We start from the raw sequence: 23,018 nt of genomic DNA on the forward strand, positions 1-23,018 counted from the left end.
CCAAGTCTGGAGCTTTAATTTGTATGCTCAGATCCACATTTAAACTGCTACATGACTGGGCAGATTTTCAGAACAGATCAAGGAAAGATTTGGCACAACAGCACATCTGTACAACACTGGCAGATTCAGTTAAAAGCCTGGAAAGGGATTCAGAGCAGTTACGAGCAGTTGCTGTTCACCCTACAAAGCCAGAATAATCAGTTCTTCTAAAAAAATCTGGGTAATCCTCGACCCTTTATCCATACTCCATATTCCTTTCAACAGTGAGAAGGAAATTAAAATGCAAAGAAAAGGTGAAAACAACTCAAGAGCATGTTTGGAGGAAAGTATTCTCCTGTTTGGACTTCCTTTGAGCATTTTGTTCCTTTACTTTTAAACCACTTTGCCATTGTGGCCTTTCTCTGAGTAGCTTGAAGGGTTAACATGTTAATTAAGGCAAGGTATTCTACTCCTTAAATTATTAATTAAAATAAAAACTGCAGCTGGTGTTAAACAGCACCTCAGTCCCAACAGGAGGTTTTAGTCACTTCACCTAAATCAAACATATCATAAAGTTGGCATGAAAATCATATTGTCTGAATCAAGCACATCTGGCAACTGGCACATGCTTTTACCTGTAATGAAAATAACAAACTACCTATTATATATGCAGATGAACTTTAAATTGTTTGCTAGGCTGATGTCTTCTACTGCTCACATTCAGAAGCTAAAAATCCTAATGAAGATTAATGATTAGGATTGAGAAGGAAGAAATTGCTTTCTTCCTTTTCCACTGCTGTTCTAAGTACTGATAATGCTGCTGTTCTGTCTTGCACTCGGATGACAAAGAGTAGCTTTTTAATTACATGGAGTGGGCAAGAGATAAGCTTGGCTTCTTGGTGCTGGCTTAGAAAGCCTTTACTTGGGGTTAATGGTACTTTATACAATGACTATTAGGATATCATTAAAGCCCATGAAATTCCAGTGTGGAGTAAGGTCCTACACAATTAAGTTTTGATTTATCAGGAGTCCTGCATGTCTGCAGTCTCATAGCTGGGGTAGAGGGGCTGGATGAATTCAGATCTGTCAAAGATACAATGTGATCTGGAAAAAGCTGGAAAAGAGCTTCACACCCTCCCCTTAGCATAGGGAGCAAAGCAGAAGCTATCACTGCTGACAGAAAGAAGAGAAGAAAACAGAGGGGCTCTGAAGAGGCACCTTGATTGCTGCATACCCCTGGGAAATCAAAATATAGGGCTCTTCATTAATACTGAAAGCACATATAGCATTCATCAGTTATTACTGATGTCTAAAGTGCATACATTACATATGCATATTTTAGTCTGGAGGCCCACATGCCTGTTTCTCACAGGACCCAGACTGAACATAAGGCATATGGTGCACTTCCCATCTCATCCTGATGTACAGGAAGAGAACCAAGAAGAGAGACCTTTGTCCTCTCTTTCTCCTCACCCTGAACACAAGTGTCTCTGAATACTGAACCTCATACTAAAAAAAATACCATACCTGAAAAGCACATCAAAAACAACTGGCTGCTCATTATATTGAGATTAATTAGTTTATTGAGTAGCCTAATTTTATACCTTGAATTATGAGCTTGGAAATTGCATTATTGCCATATGTAAGAAACTCAGTATTTAACATCGACCCCATTCTGACTGATAGTTTTCTATTCTTTTCTAGATAGACATGACTATTCATAAATCAATTAAATTAAATCAGTGGCACATTCTCTCAGGATGGTTTTAATGGTTTAGAAGGCAAACAACTTTGATGCCTGTTACATTTTTTTGTAATGCAACAAACTTTGTCATCTGTATCAAAACAGCTTTTCTGAGGCAACACCATTCTCTCCCACTTCTCCAGATGAGTCTGGAAACACTCCTGTATTATATCAAAAAGGGGGAACATGTTCAGAAGAAGAGAATGTTGCTCAGTAAGGCAGATGAGCCCAGGAAATGGAAAGAACACATGCAATCCTTCTCTTAGGAACACAGTACTAATCCAGAAAAGTTTTAGTTTTCTCCAGAAAATATTTTGCAATATAAGAACCAAGAGGATAGCACTCATGGTAATAAACTGTATCTTAGTTCCCAAGGAAAATAAGTTCCTTTCTCCCCAAAACATCCATAACCAGCATTGATTAAAAAGTTTTTGCTGTTTTGGTTTTTTTTTTTGTTTTCTTTGTTTGGTTTGTGGGTTTGTTTTGGGTTTATTTTTACATCATCGGGAATAGTTTCTAAGTCTCCTTATAAAGTCAATTTTTAAAGGCTTTCTTTAAATGGCAAGTTTACAGATTTCCACTTCATGACAAGATGGTCGATAAATATTTTAGAATGTATTAGAACAACTTTTTTTCAGCAGATGAAATTTCATCCTATATATCAGTTAAGGTGTTAAGAGTGTCTGGTGTGAGAATGAATGCTTTTCTATCATGCAGACATTTATGAGGGGAGTGGCTATTTTAGATCTAAATGGAAATGTCAAAGAAAAAAGTATCCAGATTAAAAGTGCTTGTAAGATGTTGGAGTTGAATATCCTGAGGCAGAAAAAAACCCAAACAAGATTAAGAACATAAAAATAATACATTTCAAAAGACCAGACTCAACAAGTGTCAAGAACTAGAGAAGAGAGTCTCTTGGGGTGTTGCTTTAAAGGATAAAGGATACAAAAGGGCTGGCAATTCCTGAAAGATACCATATCAAAGACACAGATGTAAACTATCTTAGGATGAGGAACTATTAAAAGAAATTATAAGAAGCTGCAAGAGCTTCTGCAAGAGCTCTTCCAGGACCTAAACACCAAAATTATTCTCTTTCAATTTAAAGAGTAGCAGCCATTGAACTAGCTGACTATACATACTATAAATATATGGGAATTGTGCAAATGCACGAGATAAAAAGAACCAAGAAGCAAGCATAAATCCTCACACCAATAAACTTAGTTTTCATGATTTGTCACTGCAGAAAGCGATTTGTGTCATTCCTTGACTGAAGTTCCAGTGTCCAGAGCAGAAGATGGGAAAATTGCTGTTAGGGTGAGAAAATCTAATGCTGAACACTCGTGGCACAAAAATGACAGAACCACTGCTCATGTGGGAATGTTGGTGAGGAATTGTGCAAGGTTAGAAGACAGTTTTTTTACGTGAACAAATGAAGCAGTTCCCAAAATATTTCAAGAGATTAGTAGAGTTGGAATCCTATGTATGCCGTGTTTGACAGTAATTAAAAAGACAGGTACTACTTCTCTTTCTAATAAGAGAGAACAGTGACTTTCAATTTCATCTCATGGTTTCGCAGGAATGAAGTTACTGTGATTAAGTGTCTACTAACTATTGTTAGTTTTGTGAATACAATTTGCTTGTTCTGGCTTCAGGAATGGTCCCAGAGAGATTTTCTGGCAATTTGGAAACCTATGCAGTAATAGTCACTATATTACCCTGTAACAGAACCTGCATGACTTTTATAATAGGGCCCACTGTTACACTAATGACTCTGACCAGTACAGATAAATTATATAAAATACACATTATTTTAAAGGGGGTTTGGTTTGATTTGCAGGCAGCTGCTTCACTTCACAATATCATTAAGATATCTGCCTGTAAACGTGAAAAAATCTCCCCATTGGCCAACCTCTTAATAGTTCAGACACAGAATTATTTCCAAAAGAGAATTCTCTATGGAGTTTTTCTTCTTCCTCCTGTTTTTGTCTTTAGAAATGATGGATTGAGCCATTAGGAGATGTATGAAGCTTTAAGGCCCTTTCTGTTTGATTTGCTGTAGTAATAATTATTTTGCTTTTTTAATATCTTGCTATATTAGATGGTATTATCAGTTCATATAAGACATTAAATCAGCTTCTTTAGAGAAAAAGTAATAGAAATCTAAGTATCCTATTGAGCAAAAATCTTCTATTACTATGTTATGTATTGTTTATCCCTTAGGAGTCAAATAGAAAATATAATCTGACAAAATAAGTCACAGGTACTATCCATGTAATAAAAACGAAACCTCATCCTACAACAAGGAAGGTGTAAGTCAGGGGTCAGTGGGATTTATGCATGCAGAAAGCATACAGCTACTCTGTGGAATAACCTATATTAATACGAGACAATCTGACCCAAAAGGTGACTCAGTCCGAGCCGAGGAGAGTCTGCATATCAAATATCAGATTTAAACCAATCCTTGTACATTTTGATGGGCTGTCCTGAGGGCTGCTACTCTTGCTAGATTTTTGTTCTTTCAAAGCAAAAGAAAAAAATAATAAAGATTTTATTACCTGCACAGATGGTAGATTTTGCTAATGTTATATCCAAATCATTTCCTTCTCTAAACTGTGCATGCATCTGAATTTTAATGCCTCAACCTACCTCAGTCACAGAACTTTTCAGTAACCAGAACAAATGAAGAGATGTTATGATATAGGTCTCTCAAAAGTCAAGTTGGAGAGGTGTGGAATCACAAATCTCTTGGTTTGCCATTGATCTCCAATCTATGCCACATTTTTAATGGAAACTGGAGAGATGGAATGCAAGCTTGAATTTCAGCTGTGCATTCTCATTTTTCTCAGAAAAATGTCCCTGGGAAATATTTGCACTTAGATGCTTGCCTGCTTGTTCAATTAGAGGAGTAATTAGGATCCATTTTAAGCCGTGCTTGAACGGCATATGCCAACATTCAGAAAGCTTTTCAAAAGGCTCCAGACTCTGGGGCTTTCCCGGCAGCACCATCAATAGGAGTGAAATGAAAAGACAAACAATGGGAGTTGGAGCACTGGCAGCAGCCCAGTGCCTTGTCCTGAACAGAGCCTGAAGGCAAATGCTGGCAAGCTGTGCCCCTAAGCACTGCTGCCCTGCTGCACAGAGCATTTCCCAGGAAATTTCACCCCTGTGCTCCAGAGAGGGAATGTTCTGGAAAGGAAAAAAAGTTTTGAGTTTTTGCATCTTTCTCACACTCTTTTTAAGCCTTTGTTTTTATGGAGGGACTTAATCTAGTTATTTAATGATTGAAGTTTTTGCTCACAGACCTTTAATCACAATAATTATTTTTTATCATGCTCATTCGTACATGCCTCCTGCCAACACGCCTGAGGTGCTACACAGACACTGAAAAACATAGCACAAATTAAACATAACAAAAGAAAATCCAATGAAATATTTAAAAAGACACATCTGATATTAACAAGAGAAAGGCTGTTTTCAAACATGAGGTATTTCAAGACAAAATTGCTGTGAATACAGAGGGATTCTGGTGAGGTTCTTGCCACCAACCCTATCAAATCCACTTAACTACAGCAGATGAAATGTTTGTTCATTTCCCTCTGGCTGGCATCTTCCAAGTACTTTTCTCATTTTATTTTAAAATATTTGAGATTGCTTCTGTCTTGTATGCAACCCAGAAAATCTTTTTCTGATACCTACAGTGCTGCTATAATATGGTAATTTATGGCCATCATCTTTAAAACAGCTAAACTGACAATGTGCCATATAAGAAAATATTATTACTCTGTTATAAAGAAAGAGAACCAAGACAGAGAGGAGGCTAAGCTTGCCAAGATCAAACAAAGCTTGTGGTAGAAAAGAATTTACACCTGAGTCTTCCAAGTAACGGCCTATCACCCCAACTGAGCTGCTCTAAATCTTCAGCTGTCACCAAAACACAAGAAATTGGGGGATTAAAATACAAATAAGGAAAACCAAAATCATGAAACAACAGTTGGGATCTCAAAGCAGATATATTAGGCATTTGTATGCAGTCCATGAACACATATAATACAGGCATCCATAGCATGTGCAAATGTTAAGGATCAATTTGATAAAATCTTAAATTTAAACTCTTTTGAATTTGCAAATAGAATACCTTTTTTATGTCCTATTTTTCTTGCATGATTCTCAGCCTCTTGTCAGACAAGCTCTCCTAAACCTGAGTCTCAGAATATCTGTGCAGCTATTGAACTGCATGTAGTCTGCTTGTTAACAAGAAATGAAGCTGGAATGTAAGTCAGTGCTAATTAAACTCATAATTACAAACGGAAGGTCAGACAGCAGATCAAGAGCTGTTTGAAAATGTAGTAAGACAAAAGAAAGAACAAACTCACATGTAATAATTCTGCCTTACTTAGCAGACTGACCCATTAGAAGACTCCTCAGCTGCACACAGTACTGCAGGCAAATATTAGAATAGTAAATTCAAATCACTTGGGTTTAAACAAGTTTGTTGAGGATTAGCACAGGCTCTAAACATTATCTAGATTTCTTATTAGAAAAAAAATATTGAGAATTGATCATTTACAAAGTTAGAACATGGATCACAGCTTCCTAACATGAGTTCCAAAGTAGTTTCCACCAGTAGTTGCCTTCCCTTCTGCAAACTGAACTGGATAATGTCTCTCTCCTCGGCCCATAAGGGGCCAGGAAATCTGCTTGATCTGTCACTGCCCTGCTTGTGGATCTCCACAAACACAGAAATCCCGAGATAATCACGATATTGCCTTTGTTCCCTGGTGGGGAGGTGGGGCACAGAGAAGAGGTGAAGTTCAGAAGGTGATCAGGACAAAGAGATTAAGAAGCAGCATTAAAAGATCAACAGGGAACAGAAGCACCAACCACTAGCAGCTGAAACAATGACAGCCAAGGAAGGTACACCATATTTCCTGTCATCTTTGAACTCCTGAAGGGATAGAGGTTTTCATGTGGGAATCAAACTCCACGTTTTGACCCATTCCACCACCATGTGACACCAGGGTGAATGATGGGCATGCAGGACACATGAGGAGCAAGGAAGCTCATGCTGTCATGCCAGACCAGAAAGCCAGTGCCTGTTCTTGTTAGCACACTTGAGATGAAGCCCTTGATGTTTCAGGAAAATTCAAGGAGAATAATTTTTCTTTCCAAGCTAAGAACATTTCTTACTTGGGATCTAGGCACCTGGACGAAAAATCCTGTTCAAGATTTACAAAGTATCTGCCAGGAAACAAATATAGGTGGCAGATCAAAGCTGCTTTCTGCCATCCCTCCTACTCTGGGTATTTCACCTTTCCGAGAGCCACAGGAAGCCTCTGAAACTCACAGCAGGGTGGAACAGCCTTGTGAGACTTGCCAATGCCAGATTTAAAAACCAAAAAAAAAGTATTCCCTTATCAGCAGGCTTTTATCTGACACGATAATTCTTAATATCTGCCTTCCAACAGTTCAACTTCGCTTCAGTGAATGTCTCACCAAGCCCCTTCTAATAAATATTGTTTATGATTTCTATGACACACTTGTTTTGCAGGGAAATTGTGGAGGCAGTGATCACTGGGATGATTGACACCTAGTTATTCAATCAAACATACTTCTATTTCACTAGTCACAGACCACACATGCCAAATTTGATACTGAAACAACTTATATTAAGCATTTTGGAGAGGGCTTGGGAAGAAAATCAGTCTTGTAATGAAAATCTTAACTATGCTGCAGCTACTGCAGCACCATTATACTTATTTCTCTCCTGCTGGCAATTTGGAGGCAGCAGCACTGAACACCAGAGGACTTCTCCATGGAGAGAGAGATAACAACAGATTTACTGAAAGGATGGGGGTTGTTTTCTCTTAACAATGGAAGTGTACACAGATGGATTTGGCAGTTCTCAGCTGGTGAGCAAATACTCAGCTCTAGCTCATTGTGGCTCTTTGGATGGGAAAAATGGATTTCACGTAAGTATTCCTTTCTGGGTTCATGAAACACAGAATGCAGGCAAGCTGAGTGGCAGTTAGGCAAAACCAGTCACTGCACATCATACGATGTGAAGCCAGTGAGAACGGGGAGCTGAGGCACGAGGCCACGATTAATTCCTGAAAGGCAGTAATTTACTTTCTCAGAAAAAAAAATACTAGTTCTAAATCTGACAAATCATTTTATAAGCTGTTTCGCCCAAAGAGTGGGGGCATGAAAATCATGGCTCAGAGATGGATGAAGGTTCAACAAGAGTTTATAGAGAAACTATTTCTTTACCCCATGTTCTCTCTCCAAGGCACCTCAGGAATGATTTGGGAGCAAAGCCACAGCATCACAGCATCCAGGACCACTTTTGACATTTCAGGCAATTTAAACAACCCACATTGTAGCTGACAACACCCACAAGAGATCCCTGCCCTTAAAGCCAAGTAGGTGGAACACAGACAGTGAAACTTCTTGCAATTTAAAACTTCTTTTGGCATTTACATTCTGGAACCTGAATTGATCAGATGATGTTTTCTTATTTCCACATCCTCATTTTGTATAAGGGGATGTGATAAAGGAACCTGGGAAGAGGCAGCTACCATTAGGTATAGAAAGGCATCTAATTACTATTCTCCAGTTGCCATCTCTAACAGTAGAAGTGTGCCTCAGTTCTATACTTGCAAAACAATCCTGAGAAGTTCCTTTACCCAAAAAACTTCTACCCTCCTCAGGATTCTTAGCAATGTCCTTTCATTTTAATAAGAAGGGGATTTAAAATCCCTTGTAAATGTTGTAACAGTTCAGACTCGAAGGCTTCTAAAAATCCACAGTTCTGCTCTTAAACCTCTTTCTTTGGAGATTCCTCACATAATTACACTCCAACTTTTGTCCTCCTCTGAACTTGGCTGGGTTTTGGAAAGTGCTGATTAGATCAAACAGAAAATTTCTTCAGCAGTGAAAGAAATAGAACCTTCAGAATTTTTTAAGAATATCATTAGTCAAGCTTTCTGGATAGCTATTTGTTTCTAGCTTTTCAAGAGCAATTTATTCACTGAGCTTAACCTTATTCCCAGTACATCCAGGCGGCACACAAAGATAGTTTTATTCTACATAGTTTCTCATGTTATTTCCTGATGTTGGAGTACTTATTTCTGTTACTGTGTAGACCCATTTACTATGGCCAGACTAACAGAAAGTGAATTTAAAACTAAAGCCTGTTATCATTCTGGCCTGGTTTGATGATGATGATGATGATGATGATGATGATGATGATGATGATGATGATGATGATGATGATATATCCACATAAAGCATTACATTATCTGCAAGTACACATTGGCAAGCTAAAAAATGGAAATTCTGTTGAACTCATATTTAGAAGAAATAGACTTATATCCTTCTATGCAGAAACCACTGAGAAGGCAAAAGCAGATTTTTTATAAGTACCAGCCTCACCTCAGTGACAATTCTTCTGTTTCAGGAAGTGAACACAAACATTCAGTGCCAGTCTTCCCAGTGCAATCCCAAATGAGAGCAACAGCTTAACTGTGTCACTCTCTAACATCTGAAATCCTTAGCTCGGCACTTTCTAGAAGAGCCTGTGCTGCACTGCTACTGCTCCACTCCATCACTACCACATCAAACATGAGATACCAGTGTCTAACCTTGTCAGCACTGAGTGTGAAATTTCTATGGCCCTCCCTGTACTCCACACCAGTATGAAGGTGGAAATTTTGCCCACATTTTGTGAGAAAAAGAAAAAAAGTAAACCTTTAACCTTTAAATTTGCAGAAAAAAACCCCAAGTTATACACACACACACACAAATTGCAACCAAAAAACCAGCAGGACATGAAAGACATCTCTCCTGGAAAAATACAGAATTAAAGTGCCATTGTCCCCTCCATCAGAACTGCTTGAGGGCTGTTGGAGTGAAACTGAAGAGAGGGAGAGGAGAGAAAAACAGCCACTGCAAATAATCAGAGTATTTTATTAGAGAGTTATCTCCTTCTTGTAAGAATGAGTACTCAAATGGATAATACCTTCCTGTGAAATCCAGGTTTCCAGCTTCATGTTAAGAAGAGGCTCTTACCTTATGGGATTATCCATCCTTGATACTGTGAGAAATGCTGCTAAATTCGCTGTGTAGGAAGAACACACAATAAGGGTGAAGAGCCACCAGCTTCCCATTACAATGCGCATCGCCACAGAATTGACAGTGGACTCACCCCCTACAAATAAACAGAGAAATGGAAGGTCTCTCAGCAGCTTCCATTTACAATCATCCTCTGTGTGCCCTGGTATGTTAAATTCTGTTGGGAGTTCCTCTCTGCTTCCCCTCCAGTCTGCCCTTTCACTGTGGGAAAAGCACTGCTTCTGTTAAGGCTGATAATTCACAAGTATTTTCTCCAGCCAACCTCTTCACCTAGACAGTGTTCTAGAAAATCATCTTTCAAAATATTCCCTTGAGAATTATTGAGGATTAAATCTAAAGAACATGAAAAATGTTCTAAGTTGAATGGTGAAGCACAACTAATATGCAGGAATTAAATCATTACAGTGTTCAGAATATAGCAATATTCTGTTTTCAATTGCCCTTTCAGAATTGGAAAAAAAAGCCCCACAGAACTGCCGAATGCTTTGTGTGCTATCCTTGCAGTATTTAAATTTGCAAAGACTGGAGCATTAGTGTCACTACTTGTTACCCTTTACAAGATTTCAAATCATGTGAAGATTTCTTTCCAGCAGTCTTCAAGCACAGTTATGCTTGAGCATCGTTGGAGGCTAACCCTTACCATAGAGCTGGTTCTACTTACTTCAGCATATGTTTGTGCAGACTATATTTTACTGCACTTAAACCCATCAAGGCTGCCACCTTAATGAGATGAGGGACCAAGTTTCATAGCAACAGGATGGATTTTCCAGCTGAAGCTTTAGAAGCTTGCAGTCACAATGAAAAAAAAATGTAGAAAAAAGTTAACATCTTTACCCATTCAATGGGTACAGCATTCAATTACAGCATTCAATAAAACTTGCCTTCCAAGAATACAACTAACATTATAGAAATGGCACAAAAACTGTGTGGGTAGATTTTGTAAACAAAAATAACTTTGTTAATAACAGCAGTCCTATTGAATTCAGTAGGATTAGTCCCATGCCTAGAGATTCCTGATTGTAAAGTTAGTTACATACTCAGTTCAAACAACCAAGAGATGAACTATCTCACCTGAGTTCAAAAACCTATAAATTTCTATTTCCAGTTATATATTAAACAATTAAAAAGGTGCAGTTTCAGAGCTGGAGAAGTGCTGCAATTCTGCACCAAGCAGCTCTGCAGTTTATTTCCAGTGTAACAATTTTCCCAAAGAGGAAAAGCCTGCTAGTGCTTTTTCTGGACTTACTGAGAGACAGAAAAGCCGTAAAAAGACATAAAGCCCCAAACTTGCCTACCTTTCCCACTTTTGCTCAGCTGAGCTAATAGAACACAATACTTCCCCATCCCGGCCTTCTGTCCCATCTTTAGGCCGCTCTGGGAAGGAGTGCCCTGTCCTGGCCGCTCCCGGCAGAGCTGTGGGGCGGTCAGCGGCGCTGAGCCGCTGTGCCAAGGGCCGGTACCTTGCTGGACGAAGGCCCCGTACACCAGCCATATGGCGCTGTGCAGGGTGGAGGACACGGACGGGCTGGGCTGTGCCGCGCTCTGCGCCCTCACGGCCTGGATCCGGTTCAGCACGAAGATCAGCACCCCGACGATCGGGATGGCTGCGGCGATGCACGCCCACACCGCGAAGTCGAAAGGAGCGAAGAGAGAGAAGATGTTGATTTTCTCCTCGGGCTTCTTGATTAAGATCCCCACAGAATAGTCCATGTAGCGCTTGCTGAAGTCCACCACGCTCTCCCGCTCGGGTGTTATAGTGATGGCTGAGATGGCCAGGTCTGCTCTCTGCAACACAAACACAGCACATCACATCGCTCCCTGCCACCAGCAGTTTGGCCAGCGTGAGCCTTAGGCAGAAGCTTTTTAACAACCAAGTGACTCCGTGCCTTTCCTTCTATAACTTAAAGCATTTAGATGCATTTAAATAAAGTCTCTAAAAATAAAACCAGAATCATTTTCACCATTTGAACATTAGTTAATTGCACTGGTCTACAGAAGAGTAATGAAACATAACCTGTCAAGGTACTCTTGAGCAGAAAGCGTGACCCTGACTCCTCTCTGGAAGAAGGGTAGTTTACTTAATCTTTATCCCTCACTCGTTTTCCAAAGGTGGCCTAAAACTCTGAACCACATTAACCCAGTGCACTGTAAGCAATAAAGAAAGAAACACCATTTATTTAGCTTGTGTATTTGATAGCAGGGTGGGAAGAGCTAATGTTTATTTTCTCCCTGCAGAATTGCCAACTTTCCATATTCATGAAGACATTTCATGAAAAACTAGGGAGAAGATTTTGTTTGTTTTTTCAGATTAATAAAGTGATGGGAAAAGCTCATAACAGGAAGAATGCACAAAGGCAACTATGTTCCTGAAACTGTTTTTACTTCAATATTTAAAACAGGTAGCTTTTGAATGTAGATAATCCTTAAAGAGTATGCACACTTGATGAAGGGTAAGATAGGATTTAATAAATAAGATTTCCAAAGCTTTTGAAGAGCTTCAATTAGATTTTTAATATTTTAATATTTTCTGTCTCAATAAAAGAGTTCTCTTCAAAAAAAAAATAAACCAAAACCAGAATATACATTCAGTTTCCTGTCTCTAATTGTGTTGGGAACGTAAAGTAAATATTAGACAGGGGAGGTTTACTTTGAAACCTTTTTGAGTCTGTGGAACAAATGGCAGCAGAAATACCATTTAAAAAATACCATAATAAATATTTAATTCCTTCAAAGAAAGCAATTTCCAAAGAAATTTAACAGGAGTTCTTACCTTATTTTTAAATCAAACAAATGCAAACAGTTTATGTCAATGCAAAATAAGTTAAAAATTCTTTATGTTCCCTAGCACCAACCAAGAACATCCTATTATCCCACACATGTTTGCTATTGCCTTAATTGCTTGTATTTCTTCCTAAACATCTCCTTACAGATACTGAGCCACCTATTTAAAAGATAATGAGAAAGCTTTCACTTTCAGTAATAATCTCCACTGCAGAAGAGCAATCTTTTCTACAAAAAGCAGCAACATGGAATATTAATTCCTTTGATTCTTCTTCTTAATTAATGCTTGTCCCATGTCAGGTTGCAAGAACATGAACAAAATACACTCATTTCATTCTCTGGGAGATTCTAACCTACAAACTCTACCCATTACTTAAATGGAGTTCAATTAACTTACTCCTGGATTTGCAATACTATAATTAAGAAATTTTAGTTTTAAAATTCAGTTTTAAATGAATTAATAATCTTGAGACCAGTTTAAATTCTGATTTCCTATTACTGGGCTACTTTGCCTGTTTCAGAGTCAAAGTCAGTGTCATTACTCATTGGTCTTTATTAAACACATTGTCACAGAATGACAAATAAAGCCCCCTCTACAAACAACTTTCAAAGACAAAATAACAAAAAATAAATTACTAGTAGTTAATATTTTAAGGAGAATACCTTATTTTTTCTCTATTTTCTATAGTCATTCCCTCACACACACGAACATGACCTCTATTCTTATAGTAATGTAAACACATCGATTTACACCAATGTAATTTATGTTGAGAGCAGCTGGGAGCAAATAAAACAGGAGACTCTCTAGTTCCTATCCTGTATACAGAGTCTTAAATTTCAGTTTATAACACATTCAAATCACTCATAGCTCAGAAGCATTCTGCAATGGTGCCTTCATCCTAATTCACTCTCCTATAACTTTTTTAAACACAGCGTCTTCCCTGTGTACCTTGTTAATGAGTTCTCCAATCATGCCATTCCAGGAGCTGTTTTGGAGCTGGTGTCCATATTTGCCATCAGGAGCTTGATATATCTCATACTTGAAGCCCAGATTCTTGGCCAGTGCATCCAGGACATCAATGGAAAATCCTTTATATCGTTTTGGTTGCCCAAGGATGTTCTCTGCCACCATTACAAAAGGTTCTTCCTGAGAACAAAACAGTATCTTAACTCACACTTGAAACAAGATTTTTAGTTTGCTTCTCTGAGCAAAATGGTGCTTTCTGAGTTAATTCTGGACAACTTGGAACAGATTTTGAGGCACCTGTAAGCTTCTGAGGCAAAAATTGTAGGTCATATAGCATTCTGTGAAGCTCCCCAACCAGACACCACCGCCTCAACATTTGAGTCCTATCCATAGCCTTGGTATTTCTTGAGAATAAGCAGAGGCTCCAGAAGAAATTCAACCCCTGATTTAGAAAGGCATCTTTTAGATACACAAGGCCTCATCTTTTATCCAGGACACATACTAAAACAGGAGCTAAAACCACTGCAATTTCGTGAACATTTAAAATTTTGAAAATTCAAAGAATAACTTTCATGGGCACTAGTTTATGGAGTATTTTAATTTAAGAAGTCTATTTTGGGGCCAAGGAAATGTAGCATTTTGTGGTATGTTCTCTGCTCTCCTGCAGGGAAATCCCAGGGATGTTGGTGGCACTGGCACTGCAGTTGGCTGCCTTTGTAGCTTGGTACTTTCATAGAAGGGATCTGCTCACCTCTCACACCAGCTACAGCATAAATTGAGGAAAGAAAACTGGGGGCTGGAGGGAGTGCCTTCATGTACATATGTACTCTTAGGTACTGCCTATTTGTACCATGATTCAGAAATAGAAAATTGAAAACAAAAAAAGGACATAATATTCTGCAATCTGCAGACTACAATATCTTAGCCAGGAAGGCATGCAATCCCTAATTTGCCCCTAATGTAGCATTTGGCTGACAGGAGCTCTTTACCACTCCAGAGTTTAATAGACAGGCCCAAAAGCATAATGATTCTTTTGGAAAGATGACACCTTTCTAAAAGATATAGTTTATCTCAATGGGAATTTATGAGCTTGATGCAGGAAACACTTGATTAAATTTTACAGCCTGCAGTGTACAAGAGCCAAGATTAGATTATCATAATTGGCCCATCTGATCTTAAAATCCATGAAATGCTTAAAACTGCCTATCCAAGCTGGAGGATGGTATCTGGAATGCACCCCCGTGCACTCAGGCCCTGTGCTGGTTCTATGCCTGGTTGGAATTACAATGCAGAAAAACAGCATAAGCAAACAAACAAATGCTCTGTATCACTGACAGTGCACAGCTTCATATAAAATAATAAAGCACCATCATCTATATTTCTTGCTTATGTAACAGATCATCCAAAAATACAGAACTGAAAATGATAGAGGAAAACACTGCAGGAAGTGCCGAAAATATTCAGTCAGATCCTTTTTATTTTGAGCATTTTGTTTCCTGAACTCAGAAAGGATCATACCAAGACAGTCACCACTTTGAGTGTCACTCCTTGTAAGTCGTTGCCCAGACGTCGCTCTTGGAGGCTGCCATTCAGTCCTTTCTCAGAGTCCCATGTCGCCAACTGGAACGGAAAGTACAGAGTCTGAAGCACTGCCAGGCAGGAATCTTTCAGCATTTACAAAATGTTTAACAGCAGCTTCACTGAATCCAGAATTGATAGAGAGAGATTGACAGGTGTGTGGCTTTTTTAAAATGTAGAATCAGAATTAGCACCATTCAGAGGTCAGACATAAACAAGCACCTTGCCTGAATGTATGTTCATGGATGTGTGCAATAGAAATGCTCTATTATCTGTAGTATTTATCATATCATTTCACTTAGTTCACTCTGACATTACATTTCTCCTCGGTAAGTTTCTACTGCCTGAGAGTCCTCAGGATTACCTGTGGCCGCACTATCCCAGATTTCCCTCTCTGCTCAGATCTCTGTTTTCAAATACCCTATGTTTATTAAAGACCAACCTTTTTTTTACAGTGTTTAACTCACAGTCATAAATTTTTGACACAGGTTCTATGGTGTCAAACTGTCTCAACTTGCATTTTCTTCAGCTTCTATCTTAAGTCCCATTTTCTCTGCTCTTGCCCTACTTCTACATGATCTCTAAAACAATTAAAGCCTCTTGAGTTCCCAGGCTCCTGATAAACAAGTATCTCTTATCTGCCAGATGTACCACATGCATGTTTTCAGGGTATCTCTCCCTGGAACATTACATCTAAATATTTTATTTTTCAATTAAATGTATCATTTTAAAAATTAATTTTACTGAATTTTCTGAAGAGAAATACAGTGCAATTCAATAGAACAGGTTCAATAGAAAAGTCAAACTTAAGTAACCTTTGATTTATTCAAACTAAATATGCTCCTGAGCAGTGGCAGCAGCAGTCAGACACCCCTTTTCAAACAGAATCCACAGTGTCATTTTGTTCAGAAGAGACATAAATAGTATCAAGTAGAAACTGTTTTCTTCTTTTTTTTTTCAGCTGTACTCTTAAACACCAATACTATGCTCACATATTTGGAAGCAGTGTTGTTAGCTGAAGGCATGCCCTGTAGAAATTAAACACAGTCCAAGATCTGTGAAATATGGATTCCTCCTGCCAGAAGCTAATTTTCATGTAACAAGTCAAAATCTTCTTGGAAAGAACTTATTACACTGAAAATGCCTATGGCTAGATGTCTTACATGATTTATTTCTATGACTTCAGTTTTATCCTAAAGCCTCACAAATCAAATCAACAAATAAAATGTGATGGAAGAGATCTGTATAGTTTTATTTCTGTTTTGTTGCATTAAACTGATAAACAGGGAACTAGAAAAGAACAAGACATTCTGTGAATATTCAGCAACTATCACAACTGATGCAAATTATCCCACAGTCACTAAATCTTGAAAGCTGAAATGCAGGAGAGGAAAGACTTAAGGTACACCTCCTTTTATCCAGATGACCTCGAGGATGGAGGAGGAAAATGTATGAATAATTTTCAGTTTTATAATGACACCCCTGAAAGCTAAAATATCTCAGATTGAACACTCTCCTCCTGTGATGGCAGTTTGGAGTGACAGAGGAGTGTCTGCAGCAACACAGGCAAATAAATACCTGTAGCCATGGTATTTTTTGAATTTGAATTTAGATGCTTGCTCTGAAATATTTCCAGATGTTCCTCAGCCCTTGCTACTGCCAAAACAAATGGACAGACCTTTCCTCAACATAAATCAACATGGTTGATTTCAACAGACTTCAAAGATCAGTGCAGGTGTGTATAGTATCTATTGTGTCTCAAATCTCTAAAGAAAGCTTACTCTTTAAACCTTTGCAGATGCTAACTCTGAAACAGAGTGACTGTAGAAATTGCAAGCCACATAGCTTTCTCAGTCTTGCCTGAGAAAGCAGCCTGAGAATTCATGGGGAGGATTTAAAACAATCCTCAGAGACAGAAAACAGCCTTGCAGGTGCTGTTTGTCTGTTCCTTGTTTTCTTTGCAGGAGAAGGTCGGGGGATGGTGTGCCCCACTGACCAATGATGGTAATGCAGTAGTTTACTAACCAACGAGAGTTTCTTTTCTGTACTTTCCATGTATTGGTCTATGAAAAAGAGCTGAAGCAATAAATTAAGAGAAATTCTCCTGATTGACTCCTAGAGAGTCTGTATCATTCTTCTCGCTGTTCCTAATAGAGTGACAAACCTTCTTTGCTTGTCCTAGGCATATGGCCAAGACTTTTGCCAAAACGGCTTACAAAATCTACAGGTGATGATGATAATGCATCTCACTGTCTTTTTTCAGGAAACAAATTGCTCTAGGTAAGGGTTTATAAGATCTTGTATGAAATAATGCTAAAATTCAGATAGAAGCATATTGTCCTCTTCATTTCAGCTACCTTTTAATTCTGTACTACTATTGAAAAAGCAGTCAAGCTTTTCTAGAACAACTTGATAATTTTTAAGTCTTACTGCCCCATGCTCATTTTCCTATGATTCTCTGGAGAAATTTAATTATCATCGATACAGCACCATAAATTTGCAAAAAAACATTTACAAATCTACAGATGAGATGCCAATGATAAGCTTGTAAAACAGTACTGCTGCACAAGTACCAGTGTGGACCTGGACGCCACATCTCATGGTATGGGCTAAACAGAGCATCCAGAACACAGCTGAGAAGAAGTACTGTCTTAACACTGTGGTTAGCATCTGTCTGAACAAGAGCTAGGCATGCTGGAAGAGTATCAAGGGAGAATAGGACAACTGCTGCTGTGATGGAGGATTCAGTTAATACAAAGGATGAAAGATGCAACTGTGAATATTTAAGATAATGATAACTAAGAAATGGGAAAATTAGAAAGAAAACTAGATATAAGGCAACAGAACTACTGCTGCAAACTTCTTGTAATCTACAGAGACCCTTTCACAGGAAATACAAATTGTTTCCTAGAAACATTTATTCATTCTCAGTGCACTGTTAAAGGAGAAATAGATAAAAGGGCAGGGATTTTTTAAGTATTTCTAAGCAAAACAATTTTTCACAGGAAAGGCTTGGCATATCCAGGATACCAGGAAGTACATAGATAAAGGAAATCAAAGAACTCTCTGGTGATTCTTGAATTCACCAGAGATACCAGATCCAAACAATTGTTTCAGATAATGCTGGATCCCAGAGAAAGGCGATTAGGATGGTTTTGTCACACGTGGAACAATTTCATCAAAGTCATAGAGTGCAAGGTTTAACCTGGGATCCTCTCAGTTTGCCATTTCCCAGGTGAGTGGATTGATTGCCATCTTTCAGGCTGGTATAGGGGCATATTATCCACAAAGTTAAAAGGTACTGGCATAGTCTTTTCAAAGAATGCCATCATTCCAGAATACTTGAAAACCTCATCTCCAAAAGAAAAAAGCATTCCCTACTGCTGAAACAAAGCCATTCCTAGAACTCTGCCAGGGAGAAATTCAGTCAAAAGTGCACAGGAACAATTTGAGGTTCCAGCCTACAACTGTTAACTTCACAAGCCTACGTAACACCACTGAGTCCCGAGAGCCACACTTATATAAAGTTAATTGAGCATAGACCTATAATAGAAAATAGAGAAAGTTCAAGAACGCTGAAGGAGGGATTTGAGTAGGAAAGAGCAATTGACCTGAACTGACATATCTAAGGAAACAGATATACACCACTGCTCGCCTGAGCAGCCAGCGAGACAAATGGCAGATGTCTAGGACTGAGATGCCACATGAAGTCTGCCCTTGAAGCAGCACAATGCCCTTGAAAAATGTGAGGGAATGGGCTCACAATTAACAGAGAAAAGCAGCACTAACAGAGTCACCACCACACAGACAGTCCCGTGAAACTGATTTAGAATTTAAGAAAACGAAATCTCCAATTGTGCCAACCAAATGTACTTTGGCAAGAAGCTGCATAGCAACAAGAAAAGAATTTACACAAATTGGAATAAAAATTTCAAATTAATTCAAATAGCTCAAAACCAATGCAAAATGCCAAATATTCCATTGCAATGAAATAAACTATAAATTAGTATCAGAAATATATTTTTTGCCATGTAAGATTAATGACAGTTCTTAATTGCTATTATCTAGAGAGTAACTAGATAGGATATGGACATGGAATCTCTCTCTCCATGTCATATACAATAATTCCTACGCAATAAATAAGGAAAACCTACAGGGGAAAAACTACATTAGTTAACCCAAAACTGTGGGGATAGTTTAGGACAGAGGACTACAAGCGGAGGCTCTGGTAGAGGTATTTCAGCATTAATATTCTATTTCCCTAGAAGCCTGTGTATTTATTCAGGTCCTGCTATTCAAATTGTGCCATTCACTGCATCTAACAATTTCGACCCTACCCATCATAACTCATCAGTATCTTGCTCCACTATTTTTATGGTCCTTTATTGCAGAGAATATCAAATATTTTGATGCGAGACGAAATGTTTTCCCTTATGTTTTTCATTAGCCAAAGATCAATTCAATTAAATGTAATGACCATACCATTAAAAGCCAACTACTTTGAACATAAGAGAGCTCTATAACATAAATGAAGGTTAGACACATTATGCCTAATACTACTGATATTAAGGAAGCCAAGGTATTCTCATGTATTGCTTTCTACATAATCATGAGGAGGGAGTTTCATGCAGAATTGAAGCAATGGTTTTCTTTCTAACCCTGTAGGTTTTATTAACACAGTGCCAGACTTCTTATACCCCTTGGGAATAGATCAGCACCATATACTTTATTTTGCATATCCATCATGTTTAATATTGTGGTGCAGGGCATCAATTATGAGAATTATCTTTTTTGGTGAAGTAAGACACTGGTTCATTATGTGGCAGAATGAGACATTATTTTGCTAGCAGGTAATGAAGCAGCATTGATACCAATTCAGGGTTGTTCCTCTTTCCATATTGTGATAGCTGGTGAACATCTCTGACCTCTTACACAACACAGAAAAACACCTGTGTTCTACTGTGCTGAGCTTGGGAAACATTTGTCTGGGGCAGCAAATCCACACTTGGCAGAAAAAGGAGCTGAAAGGACATGACAAGACAAATGTATTCTGTAATTCATTATATAAAAGTATAAATAGGCCATCTTCAGCTCTGCTAGAATAAATTGCTTCAATTAATACTAGTCTTTGAAGAAGCAGTGACTGCAACATGCTGATGTTATTAGTGCAGCAATACAGGCACTGAGAAAGATGTAGTATTCAATGAAGCAATCATGAGAGTGATGAAAACAATATGAACGAGAATCTTATCCTCTGATGGCTTCTTTATGAAGTGCAGGGAAGTATTACTCTATACCAAAATTTTTGTATTACATTTTCCTGACATAAAATCAAAATATGGTGAAGAAGATGTTGAAAATAAATTTGAGGTATTTTCTACTAGGCTCTCACAGCTTCTCTCTTAAAAAGCAGGCAAAAAACTTCCACCCCTGTTCTCCTGCAGTTTTGCCGTTTTTCAAGGCTTTAAGATTGTGATTACACAATGTGCCTTAGTGTAGAAACACTCTTGTTGAATCAAATGGCAGCACTGCTATAGCAAAAGATGTGTGTGCAACACCACAACTCTTTTAAGGGTCAAATAAATTAACTGTGAGTACCCAAGATACTGCTGAATCAGGCACTTCCCAGGGGCATTGTAAATTACCCTTTGATATGAATAACCAAGTCTCTAAGCATAAAATTAAAACTGATAAGTAATCATAAAAGACCAATCCAGGTATAAAGTCCTCAACAGCTGTCACAAGTTACTGGCTGAAAACACATTGCCACTGGGCTACCTATCTGAAAGGCAAACAAGCCCCTCTTCCTTTTCCTGCAGTTTAAAAGACAAAGTCATTTAAAAATCCAACATGTCCTGGACTCCAAGGGTACTCTGAATGCTATGGCAAATTACTGAAAATCAGGTAGCTCAGGAATAGCTGCTTGTGGACAAAATGAACCAATTTCCTTTACCACTACTCATTATGTGTAGGTAAAATGGAAACAAATCCGTTTCACACAGAGAACAGATTGTTTTCAAAGCTTCCAAATGCTTTTTGGTAGAAAATTACTAGCTTTTGAGAGCAGAACTATCCCTGTTATTTATGCAATAGTGACCTCAGCAGACTGTTTGTAAACAAAAAACCCTCATCATTGAGAAGTTAGATCTAACAACAAATACAAATTTATGTTGATTTCCTATAGGCTCCTGTCCTGCTCTATGGAGTGCAGTAACCAAAAAACTCCCTGTTGTGCTGTTCCAAGAATTTTACTGGGAAGGGAAAGCAAGAGAGGCTTGTGCAGCTGGACAGCTGTCAGGACCTATTTTTTCCAGTCCCTCTACACACAGAGCTCTGCACACAGGAATTAACTGGCACACTACAACGGGCTATGTCAAAACTGCTTTCTATTTTTTTTTTTTTTTTGGCAATTCCTTACTGGGATTCTTGGGTATTATTTGAGCTGAATGCTTTTGATATATCACAGTCAAGAAACCCATCTGTATTTCTGCAGTTCTAACAACAGAACTTTTCCTAGCCTGGCCCCTGAGGTACAGACCACTGTGTGATTTCACCAGCTGTGATTTTCACCTTCTGAAGCCTGGCCAGTGTGAACTCACTTTCTGATTCTGGTTACAGGCATTGAGTCATCTCAGAATAAAAGCAGAGTTCAGTCCACACCCTGGTATCATCATCTATCAAGCTAGTTCTCAATCCTGTATTGAAAACTGCTCTTCTCTTCAACTCCAGACACTAACGAAAAGCTCCACAACATTAAGAGTAATTTTTTTGTAGAAACTTATTTAAAAAATAAGTATTGGCAATATCTAATTACCTCATGATATTTTTGTGGCCCTGCTATAACAAGGAGAATGTTCTAGAGAAAAAGATAGCCACTTTGTATTTTAGTTCAAAAGATGTGGATTCATAAATGTAATTTATAAACCAAACTGGAAACTTAAACACAAAGAGGTCAAAGTCTTAGATGAAATGTTGATACTTAAAAATTAAAATTAATAAAACTCCAATAATATTTTATAAGAATTGCTGTTAAGACAAGTTAATACTCTCTCCTGACATCAGTAAAAACCCTAAGTGACAAAGCTTTCATGCTAAAGATTTTAAGTGAATTTTGACCAGCTCTGATTATTGGCAGTGGAATCTACACCCACATCTACAGAACAATGAAAATTCTTGTAATAAATTTAAAAGTTCCATATTTTACTGAACTTTCTTTTAATTTGATGTTTACAATATGACTTCATCTTTATCCTCGCTTCTCACAGAAAGTGACACAAAATGGCTTCAACAATTTCCAGATATTTTTTTCCTCTATAACAAAAGTCACCGACTAAATAAAAAAAACAACATAACTTAGTGTTTGGTAATGGATAATTGCCTCTCCAAGAAACGGAAGAACTGTAGATAGTATTAAGGAAAACATTAATTTTCTTCTCTGTAATGATAGGCATTTAATGGTTTTAATTAACAGCAAGCTATATTGAGACAGCTTTCAAAAATATATTTATCCCTTGGGCTTTGTTACATACATAGAACAGGTTTTGTAGCGGAATTAAAATCAGCTTGCTCACAAAGCCAATTAGCAGAGAATATACAAACACCAGATCCACAGATATTATAGTTTATATAAACTATGTACCAGTTGTACGTAAGGATTCACAAGGAACATAACAATATACTTAGCTAATCTTTGCATAGTCTTCATAGAGAAACTGCAGTAAGCATGGAAAGTACTTTTCCATGTTACTGTTTACAAACCTTTTGCTTCCAGCCTATTGCCCTGCTTAATATCAACATTCAATTTTTAGCTTTTAAAAAAATACTGGACAATGAGAACTC

At 38.1% G+C, this 23,018-nt stretch overlaps 1 protein-coding gene across 11 annotated transcripts in view; it reads right to left on the reverse strand.

Moving 5' to 3' along the window:
* The window catches only part of GRID1 (glutamate ionotropic receptor delta type subunit 1), a 554,391-nt gene that overhangs the window by 34,827 nt on the left and 496,546 nt on the right, over positions 1 to 23,018 (reverse strand). For all 11 annotated transcript variants that reach the window (XM_088059607.1, XM_088059605.1, XM_088059608.1 and 8 more), the window contains 4 exons: positions 15,120 to 15,221; positions 13,584 to 13,781; positions 11,314 to 11,638; positions 9,791 to 9,929 (listed from right to left, as the gene is read on the reverse strand). In XM_088059607.1, the coding sequence (XP_087915733.1) occupies positions 9,791 to 9,929; positions 11,314 to 11,638; positions 13,584 to 13,781; positions 15,120 to 15,221 (764 nt within the window). The remainder of the gene's footprint in view (positions 1 to 9,790; positions 9,930 to 11,313; positions 11,639 to 13,583; positions 13,782 to 15,119; positions 15,222 to 23,018) is intronic.

The sequence above is a fragment of the Pseudopodoces humilis genome, chromosome 9, assembly GCF_049639895.1.
Source record: "Pseudopodoces humilis isolate 2021_Gansu_Grassland_sample_001 chromosome 9, ASM4963989v1, whole genome shotgun sequence".
NCBI classification, from domain to species: Eukaryota; Metazoa; Chordata; class Aves; order Passeriformes; family Paridae; genus Pseudopodoces; species Pseudopodoces humilis.